Source organism: Crocodylus porosus, unplaced genomic scaffold (assembly GCF_001723895.1).
Source record: "Crocodylus porosus isolate Cpor-Errol unplaced genomic scaffold, CroPor_comp1, whole genome shotgun sequence".
Classification (NCBI taxonomy): Eukaryota; Metazoa; Chordata; order Crocodylia; family Crocodylidae; genus Crocodylus; species Crocodylus porosus.
In genome coordinates this window covers 66,844,741-66,871,524 of record NW_017728906.1, presented here as the reverse complement: position 1 = coordinate 66,871,524, position 26,784 = coordinate 66,844,741, and the positions used below count along the sequence as shown (strand labels likewise).

Below are 26,784 nucleotides of genomic sequence, written 5' to 3'. Positions count from 1 at the left end.
AGTGCTTTTCTATATGAAGGTAGAAGCATGAGCAACTTCTAACTTTTGACATCAAACTTTATAATATGGCACAACAGTTCATACACTGTACACTAAAGCCTTGATTCTCCTGGGTGCAAGAAATGGGCACAATCCTCGCAGATGGGATCTAGTGTTTGGCTCTAGAAAACCCAGAGCACATCTACACATGATGCTAAGTCACCTTAGCAACGTGCTACAGCAGCGTAGTGTCCATGGGTGGCTACACAAGCATAGTGTCCATGGGTGGCTACACATGACCAGCAGCTACTTTGTCACAGCAGCATGCTCCCCCCCCATTATAGCATGCTGCTACAATGAAGTAGCTGCTAAAAATAACTGGGCGCTGTGTGTAAGGTACAGTATGGGTGGTTACTGCACCAAAAGGAAGTACTAAAGCATGGTGCAGTAACAACACCACCATAGGTCAATGTGTAGATGTGTCCCAAGTTCTTTAGCTCATTAGAATTAATCTCTAGTTCCCATCCTAATTTCAGGTACTTGCAAAAAAGTAATTATGCATTAAACAAAAACAACAACTTAGTCATCATTTTCTTGTATATAAAAAAAAAATGTAGAATTAATGAGACTGAAGATAGGAAGCTATAGAATTTCCTTATTAAGTGTATACCAGAGTATAACTTACTCTACTGCAGTAAAAAGATTTGGCAAATGTTGCATAAAGGCTTCATTAATTGTAAGTCTACAGGTTGTAATACCTATACCAACCAACAAGAATGCACCTTACTTTAGAGAATACTGAAGGTATATTTGATTTAAAATCAAGGCTTTCCACAAGAGCTCTCTTTGCCTCAGGAAAGTTTCTTCCCAACTCTCCATATTTACACATCATCTAGTGTGAGCAAATGAGCTTGCTATCCTTGGAGAACATGGTGGGAGTCTAGAGAAAAGGAGGAATATTTCTGGCAAAATATAATGCAGCATTTCAGAATTATGCTTTTCAAAATGAGTGGTCTTTTTTCAATCCATCCTGCCTTAGCTCCAAGGAAGCTACACTAAAACTGGTCTTTTGGTACAAAGCTAGGGGTCATCTGGACTTTAACTCACTCCCCCATTGGTTTTAAATGAGCTGACTGGCCTTAAAAATACTGCATATTCAATCTTAGTAATGCAGTGGTCTTAACAATCACTAGAAAAAAAAAAGTGTTGAATTTTTTTTGTCTGTGGATCTATGCCCAATAAAACGTTTTATTTCTTCGAGTTTCATACAAGCATCTATTGATTCAGAATTTTACATTTTTCAGTTGAAACATTTATTTCTCTTAGTGATTTCATAGATCACTGTCTATATAAAAAGTTATCTTATCAACCTACCTAAAATGACAAATTAGGCGCTACTTTGTTTTCACATATGCACCTAATGATGGGTTTGGTAAAAGAACAGCCTTCAGGATTTTGCCCATGTCTGACTCTTGGCAAGTATCCTAGAAAAATGCTAACTTTATATGGCTGCAAATGGGGACTCACTGGAAATCAGAGAACACCACTATTTTTGTGAGCAGAAATATTTTGTGGTACTCCATGCTGCTCTCTAAAAAGTTTATTCCACCCAGGCAGAGGTTGATTATCCATTAAATCTGCTTCTCTTTGCTTTTCTGTGTTTTTAGCTCACTCTAAGTTAAGAAAAATATCCAGCATAAGACAATAGTCATTTTGCACCAACTCTGTAGCATTTGATTCAAGGCACAAGATCAGTTCAAGAGATTGTCCTCAATCTTTTCAGGCAACTGTATGAAGCATACCAGACTTAAATATTTGTTGCAAGACATTCAACTCCCAATTTCCATTCAACAGCACATACTTCAAACAACACGGGAGCCTGGAGCACCCTGAAGTCTACTTAGGCATACACAATTCAGATGAGAAGCAGAAGGGGCATGTTGTATCCCTGAACAGAAAGGCATCTTCAAAGCTGAGGAGGGCGAGCTGAGAGTTCCAGTTAAGAAAGCTTTAACTGTGAGATACTAGCATTCAGGAATGATTTAAATTTCAAGAAACATTAGCCCTGGATTCTTCACCTGCTGCCCCGAAGCTCCATATTTTAGCCTAGTTCAGACTGCTGTTGCTGATGGCACAGAATATAAATGAGCTAAACCAAGCAACACAGGCATGTCTGCACAAGACACTGACTGCACAGTCATTTAGTAATTGTATAAAGAAGTGCTAAATGACTGTGCAGGAACCAGAGTTACAGCAAAGTTGCACCAAAGAACAGCTTTTTCATTATGCTGACAGCACAGTAGCTCGTGATTATTGTGCGGTAGCTTCATGTCACACTCGCTGCTACACAACGCTACTGTGCAGTAGTCATGTAGACACAGCTGCAGACTATTTAAAATCATCCTCTTTAAGTCAAGAAGTGCAAGGGAGCGTCATATACCTGCTATAAACATCAGCAAACGATGATGCGTGGGTAAGCCTCCTGAACACAGCTGTAAAATCTCAGTGTATAGTATTTTCTTATTTATATGGCATAATTTCATAGTTGCTCGGGGTTGGAAGGGACCTCACATATCATCGGGTCCCGCACCACTACATTTGGGCAGGAAAGACTGCTGAGTGAAGCTCCATCTTCAATCTTACATACTAACCCAGCTCATGATGTGTTAGTTGTCTCTGTATCCCATGTTAAGAAGGCTGACTGTCTTACACAGCACAACCTTACAAACACATACTCTGTAAGAACTGTGGGGGGGTGGGAAGAAGGAATGTGCAAGATCTCCCTCACTTATGCATTGTACTCAGCATAGGGTTGGGCACAGTCCAAGGGTAGTGACAGAACAAGGACATTTTCCCTTTTCAGGGAAATTACCAAACAAAAACAGATAGGCTGCAGCCCCACTTGTACTGTACCAGCTGACCCCCAACTGGTTCAGGGAAAATCTTGCACCCTACTACATAGTGAATATTTTCAAGGATAAAGTGCCCTAAGTAATCTGGACTGGCACAGCAGTGCCTATGCACTTAAAAAGCTTACAGTTCAATTCTGTCTATGTACAGGACCACACATAGTTGGGGACAACCCCATTAAATTATTTCAAACAGTGTTATAGTTAAGATTTAAACAGGCAAAGCTGCCTATTCCAAATATACCTTTTATTTAAAAAAAAAAAGGGGGTGGAAGACAAAAAAAAGGGGGGAAGCTATAAGGGTTAATAAACAGGAACTTTCCTAAAGATTACTTTGAATGACTCCATATAATTTATTAGGCTTCCTGGTCCTGCTTCTACAGGCACAGTTGTAAAAAAATTCACCATTCATATCAGGTTTTCTTCAGGGTTTTGTTAACAAGAGTAATACTATGCAGTGCAATTTTTCATCCCTATTAAGTTCTGAAAGATTTTTCTACGTCAGCTTCATCTTACAGTTAAAGTTTGTGTTTCACAGAGGAGAGCTAATGGCAAAAGAGGTGATGAAAAAGAGTTTTGTCTACAAATATTTGAAGTTTTCCTTTAAAAAAACCCTTTGCTTGCAAATATTGACAGAAACAGGAAATAAAGGGGCAGCAAAAGAAATTCCATTAATACACAGTTAACAGTGAGTACTTAAAAAAAAAAAAAACAAAAAAACACACACCCAAAAAACCTGGTGACTAAATTCAGTCTGGATTTTAACATCGGCGAAATAAGAAACCCCTAAGATGAGTATAACTGAAAAAGGAAAAAAAGTCTACTCAGTTTGTTAGCTATTAGTAGTCAGAATTTTCTCCCTTCATATCTGTCTGCCTCTGGATGCCTATTTGAGTCTTTCATAAAATAGGAGCGAGAAAAACATTTACATAGCAGATCAGAATAAAAATGACAAAAGTGACTAAAAGCAGGTTTAGTACTTCAAGATACTTTTGAATAAAAATGTTGGTTTTTTTTAACTTGGTTAGATTTAAAGTTGATGTCTCCAAACTACTTCAGTCACTTTGACACAAATATCTTTCAACATACCAATTTATCTGCGTGGATAAGGTTAATCTGCTATAATCGTTAATAGTTAATTATACTTTATTTTCAGGACAGGAAACCTGCCTTTAAAATATCCCCAAGGAACATTTCAATCCTTCTTATTTCTACCTTGTAGCAAGAGTGGCCTAAATTTAACCAAGCAGTAGATTTTTTATCTGTGTGGTCTGCATGTATTTGTTTGAACCTGCCTGCATACTTCATTCTTTTTCTCTCTGCTTTTTTAGAATTTATTGAAATAAACCATTTGCAGCCAGAGTACTTGATGCATTTCATCTTTATCATATTGTACAGACTGTGGTCTTCAGAGAGCATCTAATATTTCTTAAAGTAAATCCCTGGCAAGGGAATGTTCTCCACTATTTATTTCACTATAACATGCAACTACCAAGTAGGAAGTGAAGAGAGCAGATGGGTTATATTATCCACTTAATACCGCATTTTTACCAAACTATTGTTTCTTTGTAGCTTTGCATCACTTTGCATCATTTGTCATTTCTGCATTTACTTACGTAAATCCAACAGCAATACAAGCCAGAAGAGATTATGAAGAAGCTCTGAAACCCTGAAGCTTATTCCGCATTTTCAGAAGTCTATTTAAAATGTTTTAATTTAAAGTAGATCCATCTAATATAATCAACTACAACAACAGGGTTCTGGTTTGTTTTTTTTGTTTTTTTAACAATAAAGTCTAAACCAAACTTTCTACTCTGAAAAGGCAGGTGACAGAATTAGAGGCAGATCAAAATAGTTAAGTATCCTACTTTACTTATAAAATAAACACGTCAGAAAGAATGGAGAGAGATTGCTAAACTGCATTTGTACTGATATGTAAAACTTACTCATTAGGGCCTCTCTGGGATTCTGCTCCTTTTAGAAAGCCTAGTTCTTTCCCCTTCAAAAAGCAATGTTCTACTGGTACATGATGTGCCCAAAACACTTCCAAGTTCTACTGACACAATCATATTTATCCCACTTACTTTTTCACTTCGTTTGAATACATGCATTGTGAGAGCCTCCTCCTCCGCTTCCACCTCTCTTTTTCTACAGTATGTGCAATATCCATTTGTTTCAGAATATAAAAATAAGTTAATGCTGAAACCACTAAAAAGAAATGCTCAACTTACAGGAATTGGGGGAAATTTGATATGATCAGTAAAAATAAGTAATTCTGAAATCTAGGAGCTCCTGATATATTGAACTAGGAGAGGGACATTTCATAGAATATAGTTATAGATTCAGTTACCCTTCTTTGAAAATATAAGGAACAAAAAAAAAAAAAAAGGGAAGTAGTCAACACCCTTTATTTAAGATTGTTGCCAGGACTACCCCACCTGTAGCGAGATAAATTATAAAATTTAGTGACACTCCCTTATTTAGGCTAACAAGCTGGGAATTGGGAGATGGTCCCTCCATTAAGTAAGTTAGGTCGAGCTAGACAGAGGGTCTGCAGAGGCTTCCTACTGCTCCGCTATAGAGTTCACTGTCAGTTCTTATCATTCATTGTATGCCTGAACTCATTGAACCCAGTGATCACTACACCACCTTTATGTCAAAAGACAACCCCAACCCCAAAACATGGTCCCATCACTGCCCAAAACAAAGATGTGTACGAGACGTGGGGAAAGAGGTTTTCCTGTGTAAGTCTGCCTATCAATAGGTGAAAGAAGTAAAAGAGTAGGGAAACTGAAAGAGAAGGAAGCAAGGAAGCACCAGGCAACAACAGAAGTTCTGGTCACCAGTCAAGTTGTCCTGCTGTGCAGTCTGATGTTACACAATAACGGTCAGTCACAACTTGGACACTGAACAAAGCAGACTTTTGGTCAGACTTTTTGCTCCAATTGGTTTCACAATCTCATCAGTGGCAGCTAACATAGGCATGGAGCTACAAGCAAAGAAGTGCTCCCACCTAGAAAGTTCTGCACAAGGAGAAAGAGTACATCATAAACATCACAAAAAGGTACATGACTACCACCAGTTCTTCCCACAAGTTCACTTCATCAGATGCCATCAAAGGACATGGAGGAAGCAAAGCATAACAAGGAGAGAAACTCAGTCATTCTTTCAGCATGGAGATGTTGGGATCTGAACTGCCATAGATATTCAGTATCCTTTTTATATTTTACAATAATTCAGGTCATGATACCTTGCCAGAACTTGTTACTAAAGCAACTATTAGTTATTTTAGGATGGAAGAAGTTTAACAGTATGATTTCTTAGAGAACAATGATCAGCCTTTGAGAACATATAGCTTTCATTGTTCTGGCACAAAACAACTACAAACACAGAACATAGTGTGCATTTTTACACAAGTTCCTGTAGCGGTGCCGAGTGCTTTCAATTAGCAGCTACACTAATTAAAAGCACCGATGCGTCATGTGCAACAGCAGCACAGGGTGCCTCTGCACTCAGAAAACAGCAGTGGTGCACTTTGAGCTAAAGCATGTCAAATGTGTCTCTGTTCAAAGCACACCACTGCCATTTTCTCAGTGTGGAGGCACACTGCACCACTGATACACATGACACGCAAGGCTACCACAGAGCATCAATGCATGTGCTCCAACAAACTCAATTAAATCGAGTTTTCAGCACATCAGAGTAGTCTCCCTGCATGTGTCCAAGTGCCCACTCAGTTTAAGGGGTTACAATGTGGATGGTAAATTCAGAACAATACAGTTCGGGAAATAACCAAAGTTCTAGAATTATAATCCTAGAATAACAAGTTATTTTATGTACAATTATTTTTTTTAAAAAAAGATATACAAAGTTGAATTTAATATCTGAAACACTGCAAATGGTCAAAGTCCATTGAAGTACTTCTACCATAGCACAATTGCAGTAAAAATGAAAATAATTTAAATGATCAAAATGATCTGAATTCATAATAGTTCTGATTATTAATCTGCCATGAAGATATCACCTCATCACATAATTGGACAAAAACCCAGGTGACATGAATGCTATTTAAACATCTCCTCAACTTTCAACGAAGTTAATCAAAAGATTCTGTTCATCTGCCATTATAACGTTACTAGACTATAAATGGGAATGCACTAGTTACACCTGGCTTTACTTTCCTTGCCAGTAATGTTAATACCACCGTCTGTGAACCCCAGACACTCCCCCCTGCCCAGTCCCATCCTCATCCTCTTCAACATAGACATGAAGTAGTTAAGCAGCCAATGACTTCTCTGCTTAAGAGAAATTACACTTTCCTCTACTTCCATCAATTCCTCTGCCTCTCTCAGGGTGGATGTCTCTTATGTACATGTGTCATGCATGAGCTCTCAGTCTCTTCCAAGAAGCATGTGCACAGCCTGGGCAAGCATCCTGCACCTCCTTATACTCCTGTCTCATGGAATCAAGAGCAAAGCAGCTGCAAACTTCTCTCAGTTCCCTCCATGTAAAGCTAGTGTTGAGGGTGGCTATGGAATCCATTCTGGCTGCAACATCTGGAAGTAATATATATTGTATCCATGACTTCCATACACTGTGTACTACTCCAGAACATAAGGGGAGTAAAGCAAAACTGAGTCAGAGTTCGAATGAAGGTAAATTCTGGCAAATAGCATGCGTCTACAAGTGGACTTGCCTAATAACACAAGGCAGATCCATGCAGCCTTAACTGGGCAAGATGTCAGTGTTTTAAAGTAATGACTGAAGTGAGAACGGTCCTCTGGCACAGAGCTCTTGATGTCATGGTCATCTAGGATATTAATTCCACTGTCTGTGACTGCATAAATGATATGCTCCAAGCACCAAAGAATCTCCACACCGAATCCAGGCTTAGTGCCAAAAATGAATCCAAGTATGGAGAAAATTTTAGAGGTGGTACTTGTATAAAAACTGCCTTATAACACGAAGTTGCTATTAGCTTTTTCTTCTCACTGCATTCAGCACCTTGTCCTCAGCATCAATGTGGGCTTGAACAACTTGTCTTTGAAGAAACACTTGGAGGCTTCCTTGTGAAAGGATGCGCAGAGCTGTGTTTGTGTGCTTGACATAGGGCTGCTTCCTATCACCTGTCAAAGCAGGACTGTGAATTTCTGGTATCTTTTAAAAGTCACTACCTGAATTAGGAAGACTGTCCATGGCAAGTGCCAGATACCAGACCTTTTAAAGTTATGCTTTGCAGTTCCCACCTCTTCAGGATCAGATTTTTTTTTAATAGATTGCTCAGACCAGAAGTGACACATAGGGAGAGAAGGGGGGGGCATGTGCCCCCCCCACCCCGACAGGACCATCCCCACTGCCGACCGTGTCTGCGGATGTTCATCAAGCCCACTGATCTGGATATAAGTCTCTCTCTATGCACTGTATGTTTAAACTTGTCCCATGGTAAAAAAGTTTTGAGCATCTCATCTTGATGCACAGAGAAATGTTACTGAGGCACTCTCTTCTTAAGAGTGGCCAAACTTACAGATAGAAAGATTACATGATGTAAAAATGTGTGCATGTGACATTCCATAGTAACAAAAGGATGACAACTCCTGTTCCAGGGGCAGATGTGGGGGCGTGAATTGCAGGGGGGACCCCTTCCTAATCAACCACACCACTGAAGCAGCAGCTGGGGACTTTAGAAAAAGGGGAAGGGGTTCCTGAACCAAGTAAGGAACCTGCTTCCCTTTCCCTCCCTGCTCAGTGGTACCTCTACTCCCCTCACCCCACAACCATTGCTGCCATCTCCGGGGGCAGGGGCAGAGTTCCAGAGCTGCTTTTGCCCCTTCCTGCCAGGCTCTGCAAAGACCCAGGCTGAGCCAGGGAGAGCTGAAGCAGCGGGCAGGTCCCTCCTCCCTGCCCAGTCCCCGTGGTGCTCCCTGACAGATTGCAAGCAAGCATGGGGGGCGGGGGGGGAAGGAACCAGCTGACTGTTGTTTCTGCCTGAGCTTGCTCCATGTGTAACCTGGCTGCAGTGAGGCAAGAGCAGCTCAGAAGCCCCAACCCCAAGTCATTTGGGAACAGTTACAACAGCAGGCAGGAAAGGAGAGGGACTGGGGGAAGGAAGGGAAGCAGGTGGGAAGATTCTTGCCCGCTTTTGGAATTTTTAAAAACTGTCCTTCTTGCTGCTCCTGCAGCACGGTCTGCCTGCCCTGCTAGAAGCAATACTGCAGCCCCTTGTGCAGCTCAGGTCACTTGCTCCCCACAGCCCATTTTACCAAATCCTAGATCTGCCCATGCCCTTTTCTATATAGCGCTCATGTAGCATTTGAATGCAAGCTTTTGTTTTAACAAGTTTCTATAGCTTTATACTGCACTTTGTTCTCTATAAAAATAACGTTAGAAAGACTCCTATATGGGTATCTCCAGCAAAAATACAATGGTATGATCCAAGCTTTTTCTGCATTGGGCAAGAGAAAGTTTTCCCACTTGTGGAAGGAGATCTGTCAGTGCATCTTTCTACATCCCTTCTGGTACGACTTCTGAAGAAGAGGTAGCCATCTGATACCATGGCAGACTATGTACGGACAGACTTTCAAATGATCCACCTCGGGCAAGGAGGGCTTGCAGTAAAAAAGACCAGCACAAACTTCCTAAATCAGTAGAATGAAACACACATAAACCTACACCCACAGCATGAAGGACATCCCATTCACTCTTCCCCTCCATCCTATACTGATAGCAGAGAATCATCCATTGCATAATATTAAAGTTTTGGTAACTGAACTTAGTAGCTCCTAATCAGACATCAACTGTGCAACACGAACAGGGATCCTGGTTTTCTCTGTTAAAAAAAAAAAAATCATAAATTTTCTGATTAAAACCCCCAAAATCCACATCTTTCCATGATTAAAGTGAAATGCCACTATATATATAGGTATCAGTTGAACACAATGTTTTACTGATATATTTCCCACAGCTGTGCAAAGGTTTGGTAGCCCATTTGATTCCAAGGGGATTCGGGCTGATTCAGGGACCAAATCTCCAAATCCAAATCAAAAAATTGGGAGACCAGTTAGAAGCGCTGAATTGATTCAAGCCATCTGAAAAGATTTGGAAAAGCTTCAGCCGCTTCAGAGATTCAGCCACAGACTAAACAGGCAGCTGACAAAGCAGCCTCCAGCTGGTAAGTCTGGTAGGTATACTGGGGTTGGGAGAGGGAAGGGGCATGGGGCAGGGAGGGATCGGGGCTGGGACTGGGTCAAGCTGCCCAGTTAAGGTAGGAGAGTATGTTACTCCCTTGCCTGGGGCCCAGGGGGATGTGGGTGCAGCAGTGCTGAGAGTGGGAGCTCTGCCCTGCTGCCGCTTGCCCAGCTAGGGGGGGGAAGAGCAGGCAGGAGCAGGGCATAGCCCCTGCTCCCAGGGCAAGCAGCAGCACGGCATAGCTTCTGCTCCCAGGGCTGCTGCACAAGCATCCTGTGTCCCCCTGGGCCAGCTGGCAAGCAGCAGCAGGGCAGAGCCCTTCTGATGTGGTTATGGCAGTGCTGGGAGTGTGCTATGCCCTGCTGGCACCCAGAGCAAACCGCACCTCTATCACACCCCCTATGCTAGCTGGGCAAGCAGCAGTGGGGCATAGCCTCTGTGGCTCCCCCCACTGGGGCACAGGAAGGCACAGCCAAAAGCTGCAGGAGAAGCCCCTATGGCTGCCCTACCCAACCCCATCCCCTGCCTGGCCCAGCCTCCTAGTACTTTAAAAAGGCCTCACACTCACTGGCTCTGGCAGCAGCATTCAAGGTCTCTGGGCACTCGTGGCAGCACCCTCCCCCGCACAGCATGGGGTGGGGCAGTGGGGATCATCCCCCCTGCCTGGCACCCATGTGACAGCTGCCTTATGATCCGGGTGCAGCATGGCTCGGCAGGGTGCTGCGCACTGTCTGGGACCTGGGGCAGCTCCACGTGTCAGCTGGAGCTCAGCACTGCTCAGCTCCAGCTCCCAGGCAGTGCATGGTGCTCTGCTGAGCTGTGTTGCACCTGCACCATAGGCAGCTGTCACATGGGTGCCAGGTGGGTGGTGGGGGGGACAATCCCTGCTGCGCAGGAAGGCTCTGCCACGAGCATCTAGAGGTCCCGATTGCTACTGCCAGAGCCAGTGTGTGGGGCTTTTTTTATTGCTTTTTAAGTTCCAGGACTAGGCTGGGGCTGGGTGGGGCGTGGGGCCAGGCGGGGTAGCCATGGGGGCTTCTCCGGCAGCTCCCCCTGCCTGGGAAAGAGGCAGGCACAGCTGGAGGAACTGTGGGAGAACCTGTAGCCACCTGATCCGAATCAAGGCCGAATCTGCACTGAATCTCTGATTCGGCCAAATCGAATGGGGACAGTGATTCGAATGACCAAATCAAATCATTCTCCTCCAAATCTGAATTGAATGCCTCCCTGTTCACACAGAGCTAATATTTACCATTTTAAAGCAGTTTGGAAGCCTACCAGTGCCTCAGTCACTATAATGAAATAAATTCTAAATACCTGTAAATCTGGTGTTTGACTTGAGGTTCTCTTTTAATCATGGAAAGTCAGATACCCTGCTCCCTTCACTCATCAAGACACGAGTCCAGCTGCGGCTGCCACCCCTACCCCACCACTGCTTTGTGGCACTGAGCACCCATGATATGCCAGCACCCTGTCCATGCCATTGCCGCCTCCTAGCCACAGCCTCCCAAGCCCTGCCAGCAGCCCTCACTCCCCAGTCACAGCCTCCTGCCTCTCTCCCAGCCCTGCTGGAGGGGGCCTCCAACTGCTAGGGCTATGGGGCCAGAAATCTGGGTCTGCAGCACCTAAGCCCCAGCTGCCAGCCACAGGAGGCAGTGGCTGTTACTGCAGCAGAGTGGATCATGGAGCCTGGCTCCCCCTCCTCCACAGGTAGCACAGTGAGAGCAGAGCCCATCAGGGGAAAGAGGAAGGGGTGTGGGCTGCCTACCGTGGGCTTGGGGCTCTCTGCCCTGCTGCCCTCCCCTGGGGCCTTTGCACTCCAGGAGGTGGGGCCTAGCATGGCAGGGCAGAGCGGGGCATGAAAGCTTGTTGCTGCCACAGGAGCCCTGCGTTGCCCTGGTGAGGCATCCCCTGCCCACCTTGTAACAGCATGGGGTACAACTGTGCTACCACCCCCTCTGCTGGCAGGTAGGCAGGGGGCACCTCACCATGGAGGTATGGGCCCCGTGGTGGCAAGGAGCTTTCCTGCCTTGCTCTTCCCTGCCAAACCAGGTTCCATTTACTGGGCTGCAGAGGCCCTGCAGGGAGGGCAGCAGGGCAGGGAGCTCTGCCTGCAGCTGGCAGCTCATACCAGCCCCACCACAAATCTGGGGGGCATTTGCTCCCCCCAGGAGTGCATGCAGCCTGCCAGCTTGCAAGGGGAAACCCACTGTTTCCTGTGCATTTCTCCTCAAAATGGGAAAATCCCAGTTTTACCATGTTTTTCCATGGCAGACAGAAAACCTGGATCCCTGAACATGAGGAGCCAAGCAAGAGAGACCCTTTATAATACAATATTAGGAAGCAGCTCTATTCTGGAGAAGTAGTGGGTAGTGAAAAATCCTGTAGATCTGAATTTGCTAAAACAGAGACAAGAACAGGTTCATTTGCTTATTACTGCTAGAAACTGAAGCCTACAATGTTTGCATATGCCTACAGATTAACTAGAGCAAATTATTTTACTTCAAAAAGGTACAGTGAACTCCCTCTCTCACCAGCCCTGTTAGCTTTATTGAATTCCTTTAGCAGAAATGTATTATATCAAACCCTCACAGAGCTGAGCAGTCATGAGCAAAATACACCCACTGGTTATTCTGAGGAGGAAAGTAATTTAAATTCCATACACTGTTTCAATGCAACTAACTGGCTTTTGAAAATCTAGGCCACAGTAGACTCCATAATCTATTGGCCAAAGTACACGTGTGCCATAGATTTAATTCATGTGGTGTTCTGGTTTTGTAGCTTATGTCTCATTTTCCTGGGTCAAAACCTGAACTTCAGTGTTCTAGTATTTATATGGATAGAGATCAATATTTTTACACTGTCCCTAAAAATAACATATCCAGCATTACTATAAGTACTGCCAGCATCTGGCGATTTGTACTGTCCAGCACAGATGTGGCATCCTCACAGGTGCATCTTTTAAACATCAAACATTCAGCAATAGCAAAAGGCAATGAAACTCAGTGGGTGCATCTACACATGTGCTTTAATGTGAATTAGCCCATTTAGGCTACTGTGGCTTTTTCTAGTACCTCACAATGGAGATACTAAATTTACAGGACATTAGCAAAAGTGCTTTAAATCAACGTGTAGATGCACCCAGTGATACTCAAAGATATTTTGGTTGATAAAAATATTCCCACCCTACCTTGCACTATCAGGTGGCGTTCGGATGCTTTTTCACAGAAGCCTGTGCCTAAGCCTTCTTTTACAGCAGGGATGACCAACTGTGGCATAAAAGGTGCCTGTGTGGCACGTGGCAGTTCACAGAAAGGACAAGCAGAACAGCAGCAGACAGAGCAGGAAGCAGAAAGCAAAGCAGCAAATCAAGCAGGGAGCAAAGGGAAAGAAGGTGACTGTAGAGCAGCAGATAAGGCAGAGAGCACAGGACTAGAAGCAGAAAGCAGAGCAGCAGATCAGCAGGGGCAGGAGAGGATGGCACTTGGGGAGAGTGCAGGGCTAATCTGTGACATTCCTGCTCTAAGACAGCAGCAGGCAGAGTGCAATGCAATCTCAAGAAGCTAAACATCATGATAATTTATGAAATGTCTCATTGTACAACTTATGAATCGTGTGCTCTATGGGTTCTCTAAACACATGTCTCAAAACCAGAGAAAGTTTTAATTGAAAGGCTTGTCTGTCTCCTCCACTGTTTTTTTTACTTCCATCTCAAAATGAAGTTCCAAGAGGTGATGTAACAGGGCTAACAGGGGATCATTAAACCCTAGGGACAGACATTATACATACACCAGTTTATGTGATCAGAAACTGGTTTAAACCTATAAACAGAACACATGTTCAGTGCCCATAAACTGGTTTCAAAATGACTTAAACTGGTCTGAAGTAAGACTGGTTAAATGTAGTATCAGACTTAACCGATTTGGGTCAAATAGGTTTATGCAACCTTCCTGGTTGAAATTAAATCAGTCCCCCAGAATCCCAAATGCTTTGCTGGGCAGGGCTCTGCTCTCTGCTCCAGCTGAGCAGGGCTGGCTCCTTCCCTCTGCTCCCTGGCTGAAGCTCCAGCAGAGACTTCAGGTACAGGGTGTCTGCCTGGCTTTCTCCTGATCCACCCTCTCCCCCCACTTTGTGCTCAACCAAGGATTTCCACCCTCCCCTCTGCCATACACAGACATCACTCAAAATTAGCATACCACATACTAGCTACACCCATGCTGTGGGAGAGAAGACAAAGGCAGACAGGACAGTGGTTTAAGGTTCTTTGGAGCTAATCAACAGGTAGTTGATAGTATCCCTCCATTCCTTCCTTGGGAAAAGTTATTTAAGAAGAGCTTGAACTGAGAGATCCTTTTGTTTTGCCGATGGGGTGATAAATGCTGTATAAACCTCTGCTGGCTCCCTCAATGACCAGCAAGGTGGGGGAACCCCTCCCTAATCAGAGCATCCCGCTGGGCCTGGCCATGCCCCCCCTCAGCTCAGCTCTGTGGAAGGGAAGGGAGGGCTGCTCAGACAGGGAAGACTGTAACTTTAAGAGGAACTCACGTGCTAATCCTTGTATAGAAAAGGAGGAGAGACCAGAAGCAGGATAGCAGTGCTGTGCAAGAAGAGAAAGGGTTGGACCCTGAATACAGGTGGACCAAAGTCCAAAAATGAAACACAGTGGGGAAGAATGTGAGGTGAGGAAGGCTGTCCTGATGCCTAACATTTTGTCTGGATCTGTAGAGAGAACATTAGAAAAAAAAAAGTAAAAGAGTAATTGCTTCAGCTACCATTGTGAACCCCATGCATTTTGTGTCTTAAATCACCACGTCTTTGGAGGGATAAAGTGTAAAAAAAAAAAAAAAAAGTGCCCACAAGGCTGGAACATACAGAAAAGATGAACTTAGGTGACTAGAATATCAGTCTGGGAGAGACAGACTTGAAGTATAACTGTTACAGACCTTTGGATTTAACAAAAAGGTTATCCAAGTTACTGATGTGGTAAAATATCAATTTGTCTTATGCTGGAATTCAAAGAGGTATATACAATTTTTATGATCAGGGGACTGGTGAAGCTAACCCACATTCCCTTACAATTGCCAGAACTGCTTAGATGTTTTGGCAACACAGAGTGCATTCTTTAACTGCCAGTTACAGTCTGACAGATGTTTAGTGGCCTAGAGGAAGCAGATTGATGGCCTCCTTCCAGTTGCTGGTGGATCTGTTCCAGATCACAAACCATACTCTTAACATAAGCCATAATATTTCTCCTCCAGGTGTTTCTTGCACCAAGATTAACTTCTGTCTGAGGTACTGCACCAATGCTAGGAAAGATGTCTGATCTAGATTTAAAAACAAAAAACAAAAACTTTGGTTGCTAAGGATTTCCACCAAGCCCTTCAGGAAGAAGTTGCTACAATGATTAACCTGCATGGTTAAAAATTCTAGCCTGGATTTGTCTAGCTTTAACTTCCAGCCTCTAGACTGGGACAGGTTTTCCAGACCTGAAATCAATCCTTTAGTTCTTTAAACCAACCAACTTCTTGCCAACTGTCAGCATTTGTTCCAAACGCTGACACTTGAACAGGAAATGGCATTCATGTAGCAGACTTGCTTATTTCATAAAGAGGGATAATACTATTCCTTACTTGTTAAAATATTCCCACTTATATATCCAGCAGGCATATTTATTCTCTTGGCCACTGTAAACCAACAGTGCCATCTGGGGTTTCACTCCCAATCAACTACTCACGGTGCAGTCCCTTTTTCAGGGACACTGGGGAATTATTTTGAAAAGCAGAGTGTAAACATCACCTTCATTCTTGATTTCTAGATATGAAATATTTAGCTTTATTAAGAAGTACTTTATCTTCACCCGTTCTGCCAGGTTGGCAAAATTAATTGTTTTTATCTGAAAATATTTATCTTATGGAGAGTTAATAGAACCTTCCATTCCTGAATATGGAACTCCAAGGAAGAGCACCTTCCATCGTCTGTGGGTGGTGGATTCTCCAAGGCATTCATGTCTTCCTGCCAAGTACCATCACCTGTGCCACTTGTAAATTGCAACCTGTCCGCATGTAAACTGCCATAATCCTGCTAATGTGTCCTAGCATAGAAGTGTTTTACATGTAGAGCTGCCTCCTCAGTCAGCTACAGGATTTGACTCGACTAGATCAAGGCTTAAAAGTTGTGGGATCTAACCATGTATAAACTGCTGCATGAAAGAGGATGAGGTGGGGGAGCAATAAGAGCAGAGAAAGAAGGAAGTTAAGGAAGAAAAGAGCAAGGAGAAAAAAAGAGTATAGAAATTCTGGGTGGTACTGACTTATTTTCTTCCCTCTTAAAAAAATAAAACTTTTATTTGCGAAGTTAAAGTGATCATTTCAAACATTTTTAGGTTGATTGTACTCTTCCTTTTATCCAGTAGATCTTATATTTTATTAATTCATACCTAAATAGCATTAGATAATCATTCTGGCAATCCTTTTATTTTAAACCTTTTCAGAAAAAGCTCAATGTTTTTCTTGGTCTTCTATATCAAATAGATGTTAATAAACCCAAGTCAGTCATTATCAGCAGTCCTTTGAAGTCAAGGATGATGTCCATCAGGCTTGATGGGTCCTCAGGTGACTAAGGAGCTCGATTCTGGATACACACATTCTTTGGCAATGGGGGCATGTTATCGCACAGGGGAGTGGGATTCACAGCCCTGGGTTGGTCTTCTTCTCCTTCCACTGCTGCCGCTGTTCCACCTCAGTATCTGGTACTCGGGCCTTGAATTGGTGCATGCCTTGTTGGACCAGGTGGCACCACACCACACAGCCAACAGTTGGTGTCTATGTCTCTGTCCTTGAGGGTGACTTCGAATGCATTTTTGTACTGTTTCCTTCAGCTGCCCTTTGAGCATTGGCCAACAAAGAGCTGAGAAAAGAGAAACTGGTGAGGGAGGCAGTTCTTAGACATCTGGATGCAGTGGCCCGTCATTAGAGCTGATTTCTCAAGAGCAAGAATTTGAGGCTGGTGGATGCAGCTTCACGGAGGACGCTTGTGCTGGTCTGGCGATCCTCCCATTTGATCCCCATGATTTGATGCAAGCACCGCTGGTGAAAGATCGAGGGTCTTAATGTGCCATCGGTAGATGGTCCAGCTTTCACTGCAGTAGAGGACGGTGGTCAGCATGACAGGCTTGTAAAGCAGGACCTTCATTGACTTCTGAAGTCTCTATTTTCGAAGATACTTTGTTGCAAGTCAGTAGTCACCCGTGATTATACCAATAGAAATTTGCAGCCCACTTGCATGTTAAAAGCAGCTTAAACTACCAGCATTGAGTAAATTTTCCACCAGCAAAGAGAGAAAACACACAAAAAACATGAAACAAAACACAAACTGCACTTACTGACTCCGAATCCAGAAAGATCATGCTAATTTTTTAGTGCATTAGTCTGGGTGCCTCTTATCTAGATAAGTGCAGTCCTGGTGTCAGACTAGTTCATTTGTTTTTCTGCACACAAACATTTTTTCCTAGACACAAGTGCCACACCTGGACATTAGACCTTTTTCTTCACCCCAGTGTCCCATTGCTTTTAGTATTCAGTCCATCATTTGTTCCAAAACAGCACAAATCTGGTTATCTTCCTTAAATGATGTTTTGCAGCAGCCTCTGACAACAGCTGGAGGTGCTGGAGTATGGAGTTTTGTTTGGGAATGTGATGGCGGGGAACACTATATTTTCATTATACAGGCAGTCCTCGACTTGCAACATTTCGAGTTACAACATTTTGCACTTACAAGGTTTATAAAAATTGACACCCTGTTTCAACTTTGACATAAGTTTTGACTTTACAATGCTTGATCTGATGCGACGCCATGCCAGCAAACAAGTTAGCTGCACTGCTCATCTCTCTGGAGAACATCAGTCCAAACTTCCTTGGATGCTTTCTTTAAGCAAGCAGACAAGACTCCAGAAAAACCTTCAGCCAAGACTCCTGAGAAGACTCCAGCCAAGAACCCTTCAAAAAGTCCAGCCAAGAGCTTTTCAAAAAGTCCAAAGAAGTCACATCAAAGAAGCCCTTCCAAATCAATATGATTGCTATTTACAATATGACATACATTAAATGTAGCTATATTACTCATCTATAATTACCCCAGAATTTTGTACATCATTTTTGGTGAAAATAGGGTATCGGGCCTTGGTTCAGGAACCAATCCATTTATAATACTGTTTCTTATGAGAAAATTGGTTCCGAGTTATAAAATTTCAACTTAAAACACGGGTTTCAGGAACCAATTGTGTCATAAGTCTGGGGACTGCCTGTAATAAAGTGTTGGTTTTAGTTCTGGTTTTTGTTTTTTTGTTGTTTTTTTTTAATTAGAGCTACCATAAGCACATCTCATACATTAAAGTAAGGTAATAAGTTAAAGTGTTTGGGATCTGATAAATCAGTATTTTAATTCAAAGAAAAATATATGTAAGATTTTAAAAGCATCAAAACCCAGGCAGGCATTTAGTTACATCGTATTATGTGCTGCTAACCACTTTAAGGACTCTCCAGATGCAGCAGTGTATATTTTCAGTATTGAACTCAATTCCAACCCTGTCTACTATGCAAGGGCTTGGAGTAGAGCATTGAGAACCACTGTGTTTCAATCGACTGCATGTTTCCACAGTACAGTTTCTTCCTGCTTTTAAAAATTCTATCAGTAACATCTTTGCTCCTTTTTGGTCAGGAAATTTCTTGCTGTTCATGACAACTTTGGGAACTCCCTAATATCTGTTGATGACCTATTCTGAAATGCAGGTCTCTGGCTACAGGCAGCAGTAACTTAAGATTGCTTCAAAAGGGGGCAGAGGGGCTTGCCCCTTAGGAACCTGCAGCAGGTTGTTACTGTACAGCTGCTATATCTGCCTGTTTGTCACAATACAACTGAGGTAAATAGCTCCAAATTTAAAACTGAATGAAATGGAGATTAAAACTGCAATAGTGTCAGTCCCATCTGACTGGAGGACAGGCTCCACACCCTTCATCTGGCCCATGGGGCCAAAAAAAAAAAAAAAATCTAAATGCCACTGATATAAAGTAACACTCTCAGATTACTATAGACAAAACAATGAGCAGAATTATTCTTATCTGCCATTGTATATCATAACTAATATGATTACTAACCTGAAAACCTAACCCCACTTATCTCCAACCATTCTGGCATATGATTAACTGATTTGGAATTTCCTTGAATGTGAACAGGCAAAAGTTTTGTACATCTCCCCATCCTCAGAAAATATATTGATCTGGGCATCTCAGATAAACTAGAGTTTTCGAACATAGATTTGTAGCGAGTTGCTTTGCTTTGAAGCAGTAAGAAAAGAAAGATTTGTTGGCACAAAAGGCGACTGCTTTTTGGAAGTCACAAATTTTTGTGAAAGGCACAACTTTTTCCACCAAACCAGCTAAAGTTAATCTATGCCATGGATGTTTTTCCTTCATTAACCTACATGGCTTGAAGAGCAAAATTGCACAATTGTTGCAGTACGGTCTACTCCTGGACAAGCTTTACAGGAGACTTTGCTTCTGTTTTGTATTTAACTCTGAAAAATGCAAACAACCCTCCCCGCCAAAGAATAACAAACACAGACAAACAGACCAGTTATGATGCAGTGTCTGATTTTAAGTTCAACTGAACCTTTTTATCCTGCTTAAATGTTTATGGCATAAAAGTGTTCAAAAGTCTTTTCCACGGTTACACTGCAAGTCAAAAGTCTTGCAGAAGATTTGAATTGGATAGCTCTGACTACAGGGTGCTAACTAAAATTGTGTTACCTGCTTAAGAATTCAGAATTTGATGAGTTACTGAGGAGTAAAAAATGTCTAAAAGAAGTCTAAACTGTTGTTTTCTATTCTATAATTTGAGAGAGGAAGGGGAAGAGGGATATGGGGCAGCAAGCATGGAAAGAAACTCAGGTGGAGTTAAAATTCCTCAGAACCACTGGCATCAAATGATGGGTTCTTCTCACCTTGTCGGATCCAGACAAATCTTTACACTAAGTTAGATCATTCAGGCTCATGTTACATTTTTACTCATATAACTATACCCCTCTCTCATATGACAGTCACTGAGTGCATTTACACATGTTGCTATGGCGATGTTGTTACTATGCGTGATTTAGTACTTCCAAAGGGAAGTACTAAATCACAGCACAGTGACAGCCTGTACTGCACTATACGCATGGTGCACGGTTATTTTTAGCAGCTACTGCACTGTAGCGGTGTCCTATACCAGGGGAGTGCATCACTACAGCGAAGTAGCTACTGGTCACATGCAGATGTCCACAGATGCTACACTGCCAGCACATTGCTATGGCTACGTAGCATCACATAGCTCATTGTGTAATATATTCACTCATTGTGAATTGTAGGTACAGCCCCATAAAAAAAAACCTAGTATTGTAGGTGCCAAGGAGCAAGACACATGTATACCACTCCAGTTTGGCCCCTTATTGCAGGAACAAGACCTCTCCAGGCAATCTCTACACAACAGTTTGCTGCACTAACAATCCATTTCCCCTATGCTTACATATGCACTACTTTGTTTTGAAAATTTCGAATTTTACAGAAAATACTGTTCTGCATGATACGAGTGTGTATGTGTGTGGTAATGGTTAACAAACTCTAACACAGCACAACACTCAGCTTTTACTATACAGCATTTTTTCCTCCTCTTCTAGAAATATATTGCACACCTCCCCCTTGCTTCTTGCCAACATCATGTGACCCTGTTGCCATATTCAGTGCGTGACAGATTTTTTGTGGACTAAATTTTGAACAGTTTTTCCTAAGATACAAAAGACAGCTTTTTTAATATATGCATTTTTTTTTAAAATTGAAGCTAAATTTTAAAACCTTCTATTATAGTACTCCCCATTCTATGCATTCTCAGCCTTGAAAAGGAGAGAGAGAGAGAGAAGTAGAAGCCAGGAATTAGTAGTTATTTGCCCTTCATTTGTGTCAAAATCTTCAGCTCTTTAATTAAAAAAAATAAAACAAATTTAAAAAAAAAAAAAATCATATCCTGTAGTTCTAAAAGTGTAGTTCTAAAAGTGTCTGCAAGAATCAACACGATATTCTTTTCCAGGAAGAAGAAAGTTAGTTTCTCATCAGGAGGTTATTGTTAAAACAATTCAGCAGCATTGTGACCAAGTAAAACTAGAAAAGTGTGTTCAAAAGCTACATTCATTCCTGAAGGGAAAAATGACCTCCCTTATAATGAACTGTACGACTGGCAGCCAGCATGAAGAGGTTTTATAATTGCCAGTTTTGGCTTCAGGATAACTAGTGGCTTAGTTCTGCATGTAGTGTAGCAGTTTTCAGAGCTGAGATGTTTTAAAATTAGACTCCAGAGTCTTTAATTGGCATTACAAATGTAAACTTTGTATTCCACTTTAAAAATGTAGCAGTCCTTAACCTTATCTTATATGCGATTTAATATTTTTAGATAAGGCACAGAACCAGTTGCCGTCTCTAGAACAGCCACTGGATTCAAATTTTGCATTTTAGCTCTAAATCTGAAGTAAAGATGGCATGGGTAGGAAGCTTCTCCTTGCCAAAGAACAGAAGACGATGAACTACTGTAAAAAAATAAAATAAAAAAGGGACTTGGACACCATCAGGCTCAGTATTATACTACCTGAAGCACAAGCCCCAGGAGAGGAATTGAGAATCCTGTGCAAGGTCCAATGCTCCTAAGTGCAAGAGGAGCTAAGTTATGTCTACTGCAGCAGCAACATGTCCCAGCCAGAAAGGCCCTGAGCCCGCCAGCCCATCCACTCCCACTCACGTGTTCTAAATCCAAAAATATACCAGTGAGGTTTCTTTGGAGTTAGTCCCAATGGCCACACTCAAGTACACCGGAGACAGATCAAAAGAAGCCACTGGAAATGACCCCATGAACAGCCTCACTGATGTATTTCCAGGTTTTGAGCATGCAAGCAGGGCATGCCAAGTGCTGTCCCACTCAGAATGTGCTGCTTGAAGCTGCTGCAGACATGCCTGAAGCAACTCAGGATGAGATCCAACAAGTAGTTTTATGTTGAGCAGGGAGCTGTCCAGGAGTCAACCAGGAAGACATACCCAAGGCAGCTGCAACATACTGACCATTTACTGTTCTGTGAATTCAGGAATTCACACATTCAGTACTTGGGCATGTATATACCCATTGTACCATATGTAACTATATATAAAAAAATCACTAGGGACCCTGGTTCTCTCCGAATTAAGAAAAAAAATCCCTAAATTTTGGATTTAAAAAAGTAACCCAAAAATCCACACTTTCCTACGCTTATATATATTTTACACTTTTACTAGTGTAAGTTATCATCAGAAACCAGTCTATATCCATAACACACACAAAAAAAAAAGTTTGGCAGGCAAAAGTGGTGTATACACATAACAGAACAAAATTTTGGCACACATCAACTGGTTTAAAAATGATGAAACCTGCTCTAAGATTTATTTCCCCCCCCCAGCCCTTGCCTCCCCACCACCAAAGGGCAGATGCAAGTTGTGTTCACTATCAATCTAAACCATGCTGCCTTACAGAAGATGGCATAATTTAGACTGATTCTGCCTTGGAAATTTCATAGACATTAGGGCTGGAAGGGATCTCAGAAGATCAAGTCCAGTCCCCTGCCCCAGGGGCAAGAAGTCAGCTGGGGTTACAGGATCCCAGCCAGATAAGCGTTCAAATGTTTCTTAAAAGAGTCCAGAGTAGGTGCTTGCACCACCTCTGGAGGGAGTATATTCCAGGCCTTGGGGGCTTGGACAGTAAAGAAGTTTTTTCTTATGTTCAGCCTAAAACAGTCTTGGAGGAATTTTGAATGTTTGTACCTGGCCTAAGTTTGTGTCAATTCAGTCTCACTAACAATCTGTAAAGAACTCCAAAAGTGCTCCAAAGAACTTACTAGGTTTTTCACTAGACCGTAAGTGTTGAAAACTCTTCTTTTCTTGTTGAAACTTATTTACTTCTAAAAAGCAAAAGATTCAACTATTCAACACAAAGACCACTATGGTTTAAAAATGCTGAACTCTGCAAGGTCACTACCACAGGGCAAAACGCATTTTTTAAAAGCCCTGTTGCAAAACAAAAAGATCACAATAACTGTATTTTTCTTGTTAAGATTTACTATCAAATCTCTATAGAGTATGAATTCCTAGCACCATTTCCTGTTCTCTCCTGAGAAAACAATAACCTTTAGGCAATTTTTCCATAAGAAGATATTAATGGCTCATGATGGAAACTCTAATTAGAATCCAAAAGTAGTCAGTGACAGCAAAAGACTTGTTGCATAACCCTTACTTCAAGGAGTTTGTACACCAGCAAAACAGAATACAAAATACTGAAGCAGGGAGGAAGACATTTAACAAATGGAGGATGGTTATCACAAGTGTTTCCCAGCCAGCTGCTAAGAGTTCTACAACACTATACATATGTTTGACTTCCTCTTGGGTTTTTTGTGGGTTTCTTGCTAGAAATATTAATATATTACAGTTAGTACAATTTCCAATTCAATGTTGAAATAGTCCATTGTTGCCATGTGATTGGACTCAAAGCATAACTCTTTCTCTCCGAGTACAAGGAAGGATAGCCTCAAGGGGATCTTAAATATGAACATACTATTAGGGCTATAGCAGGCATTACCACCCAGTTCTTTATACCTGCATAAAACGTGAGAGATTTTAAGCCCCGTTAATAAAAATAAGCAAGCTGTATACAAAATGTAAAATAAGAGAGAGACATGGAGAAGAGGATAAATGTAATCCTATTTGCCAATTTCAATTCTTAATAACAAAGCTGAGCATGTAATAACTTCTAAAATTTACACTGTTGCCAATGATAACATTTCTTAAATTAGCTAATAATTCTGACATGTCATATCTGAGACACCTTTTAAAAAGGGACCACTTTTTAGAAAGTGTGAAGGACCATCCTTCTGAAAATCAGTTTCCTTTAAAAAGTTTGCTGGCATTGATATGTGGGTACTCAAATTCACTAGTCATCTTAGAAAATTTTGGGTGGAGGGACAGGGAGGGAGACTTTCCCAGACCATTCAAACTGCAAGTCTGTTTAAACAAACAGCAAAGTAAGTAGATGAAAGCAACAATACTTGTAACCTTAAAGCATTTGATAGCATCTCAAAGAAATGCTGATGAATCATTTCAGACTGGTTTAAACAGAAGCAGTCAAAACAACAACTGGCCAAAAAGAATCAAATGAAATGGAAAGGTGCAAGTTTTATTTAGTGAGTATGGCCACAGAATTCCTAGAAGGCTAGCAAAACTTCTCCTAATGAACTTTATCATATAAACACACTCTTATAAACATCCCTGAAGGCAAACATTCCTATGGGAAGCAAAAACAAAACAATTCATCTGGGTTGGGGAAGGAAAATAAGGCTGCAACATCTGTACTACAAAAACATCAGTGTTCTCAGAATTTACCGGATGGAGGGGGGAGAAACAAACAAAAAACTGAAACTTAGAAAGCAGCATTCCATTCCTGGAAGAGACAAAAATGGAGGTTGTAATCACCAAACAGAAAGAGATACATCAGTGACATCACTTTCTAGAATTCTCCTTTTTAATTTATAGAAATTTGGGACATTTAGAAGTTAGACTGGAGAAAGCAGAAAACAACAAAATATAGTCTTGGTCAAAAAACAGATTGGTGCAACTTCTTTTGGATTAGCTTCTTTATCTTGCTACCCCGTTTCTAGAGGTGTTCACGCACTTGGTTATGAAGAAAAACATGGCGTCTTGAAAAAGCAACACAAAAACTGAAAAAACAATGACTACTGTTTTTACTAGCAACTTCTGCTGTATATATAAAAAAAAGTAGGAGTTGAGATGACAGGATCCATTCTACCAGCACTCAGAAAGAGAAGCACTCAGAGGGGAGAAAACAAGGCAAGGCAAGTCTGGCAGCAGGACTTCCATGAAAGGAAAAAGAGGGGAACAGGGAATCCTGTGCAGGCATACAGGAGTTGTGAAACAAAGAACCACAGGCAGGAGAAACAAGAAGAACAGGCTATGGAGAAGTACCATGGGTTTGGGGAAATTTAGATCAAAGTTCTGCAGCACAGTCTCATTCCTATTCATTTAGGTCTTGACCCAGCAAGGCTCATGGAGTTCAGAAGGATTATTCATATGCTTACACTGAGTCAGGGATGTAATTTACCTCACCAATTTTTAAATCTCCTAGTTGTTCCATCAAAGAAACCCTAGTCAAAGTTTACAATTGCTCCTTTATAAAAGGAGAGGCTCGTGTACTTGTCAAAGTTTACAAATAGATACTTCCCGGTGTATGGGTTTTATCTACCTCTTCAGGTATCCAGGTTGTATTAAATTAAAGAAATTTTTTTTTGCAAAAAAATCTTGTTGGTCTAATAAGAGATATCATCTCTGCTAGCAGTCCTGATTACATTTACCTCTTCATGCTTTCAACTATTTGCCCCTCTCACTTTTCCCCACAATGGTTGTTACCTACTAGAGATTCATGGTTTAAACAGTGTGCTACTCTCACAGCTTGTGGTGAAATCATACATCTTAATTAAGGACAGAAATCAAATATGGGTTTCTTACTTCTTTCCAAAATCAAGGAGAGGAATGAAAACTAAGGAGGAAGGCTTCTGTTCTTCATACAATGGCTACCATTCTCTGAGCTGTTTGGGCAAAAACAGTGCTCCTAAGAGTCATTTGTGCTTCTAATCCCTTGCCATCTCCTCCTGTTCCAACTTCTGCCACTGGTCTAAATTATAACTTACTGCACTGGCCTTTGCCAGGCTCTCTTGACTCTAGCATTAGGTCAACAGCAATTCCCCCATAAAAAGGGGAATTCTCCAGGCAGCTCTCTGAAGGGTTTAAGTTTCCTTGTTCTCATGATGGACACATCTGCGTCATGTCAGATTTGCTAGAGAGCATCACTGTGAAAACTTTGGCACCAAAAATTTCTGGAAGAAACTCTGGTGAGGTCATTTTATTGCCTTTCATTTCCCATTCCCCTTATAAAAACAATTGCTTCAATACTCATCTGAATGATCAGTTTTCCAAACTCCACTAAACCCAAACCCCCAAAAAAACTCTGTAAGGGACCTTACACAAGTTGCATTTCTTGCATGATGTGGCCCCTGAAATCACTCTACAGATGTGACAACATATGTGCATGGCTGCAGAGCACTTTTGAAATGGTTGTGTAAAAATAAATAAATAAATAAAAAATTAACCCTCCACAAACCAATGATTAGCTGAATGAGCTCTAGTACAGAACACCTTAGGGAATTTGTGTGCTCTCAAGGGTTAATGTTTAGTGCCTTTGCGGGCACTCGGGGTTGTCAGCAGGGGAGGGAGGGAAATGGGGAGGGGGGCAGAGCAGCACAGAGCTACCAGCTGGAGCTGTAGGGAGAGGTGTGGTGGAATAGAGCTCCCTCAGCTCGTGCTCCCCACTCCTAATTACCCTGGCTGGGGTAATGGTGGGGAGCTGAGCTGAACCTGCAAGCCCACCCTCCACTGGGGCCTCTTGACAGCAGCAGCAGCTGCCAACTTGACTACGTGACACTGGTCAGGCCGCAGTTGGAGTACTGCGTCCAGTTCTGGATGCCGCACTTCAGGAGGGATGTGGACAGCATCAAGAGGGTCCAGAGAAGGGCCACTCGCATGATCAGGGGGCAGCAGGGCAGGCC

General features: G+C 42.1%; 1 protein-coding gene across 2 annotated transcripts in view; it reads right to left on the bottom strand.

Moving 5' to 3' along the window:
• GPM6B (glycoprotein M6B) overlaps positions 1-26,784 on the bottom strand; it is a 164,308-nt gene that overhangs the window by 59,646 nt on the left and 77,878 nt on the right. Inside the window, exon 1 of one of the 2 annotated variants that reach the window (XM_019529304.1) lies at positions 4,835-4,859. The exons of the other annotated variant lie outside the window; for it this stretch is intronic. Coding sequence (XP_019384849.1) covers positions 4,835-4,838 — 4 coding nt within the window. The 5' untranslated portion in view covers positions 4,839-4,859. Of the gene's footprint in view, positions 1-4,834; positions 4,860-26,784 lie in introns of those variants that run through there. 2 annotated transcript variants of the gene reach the window in all.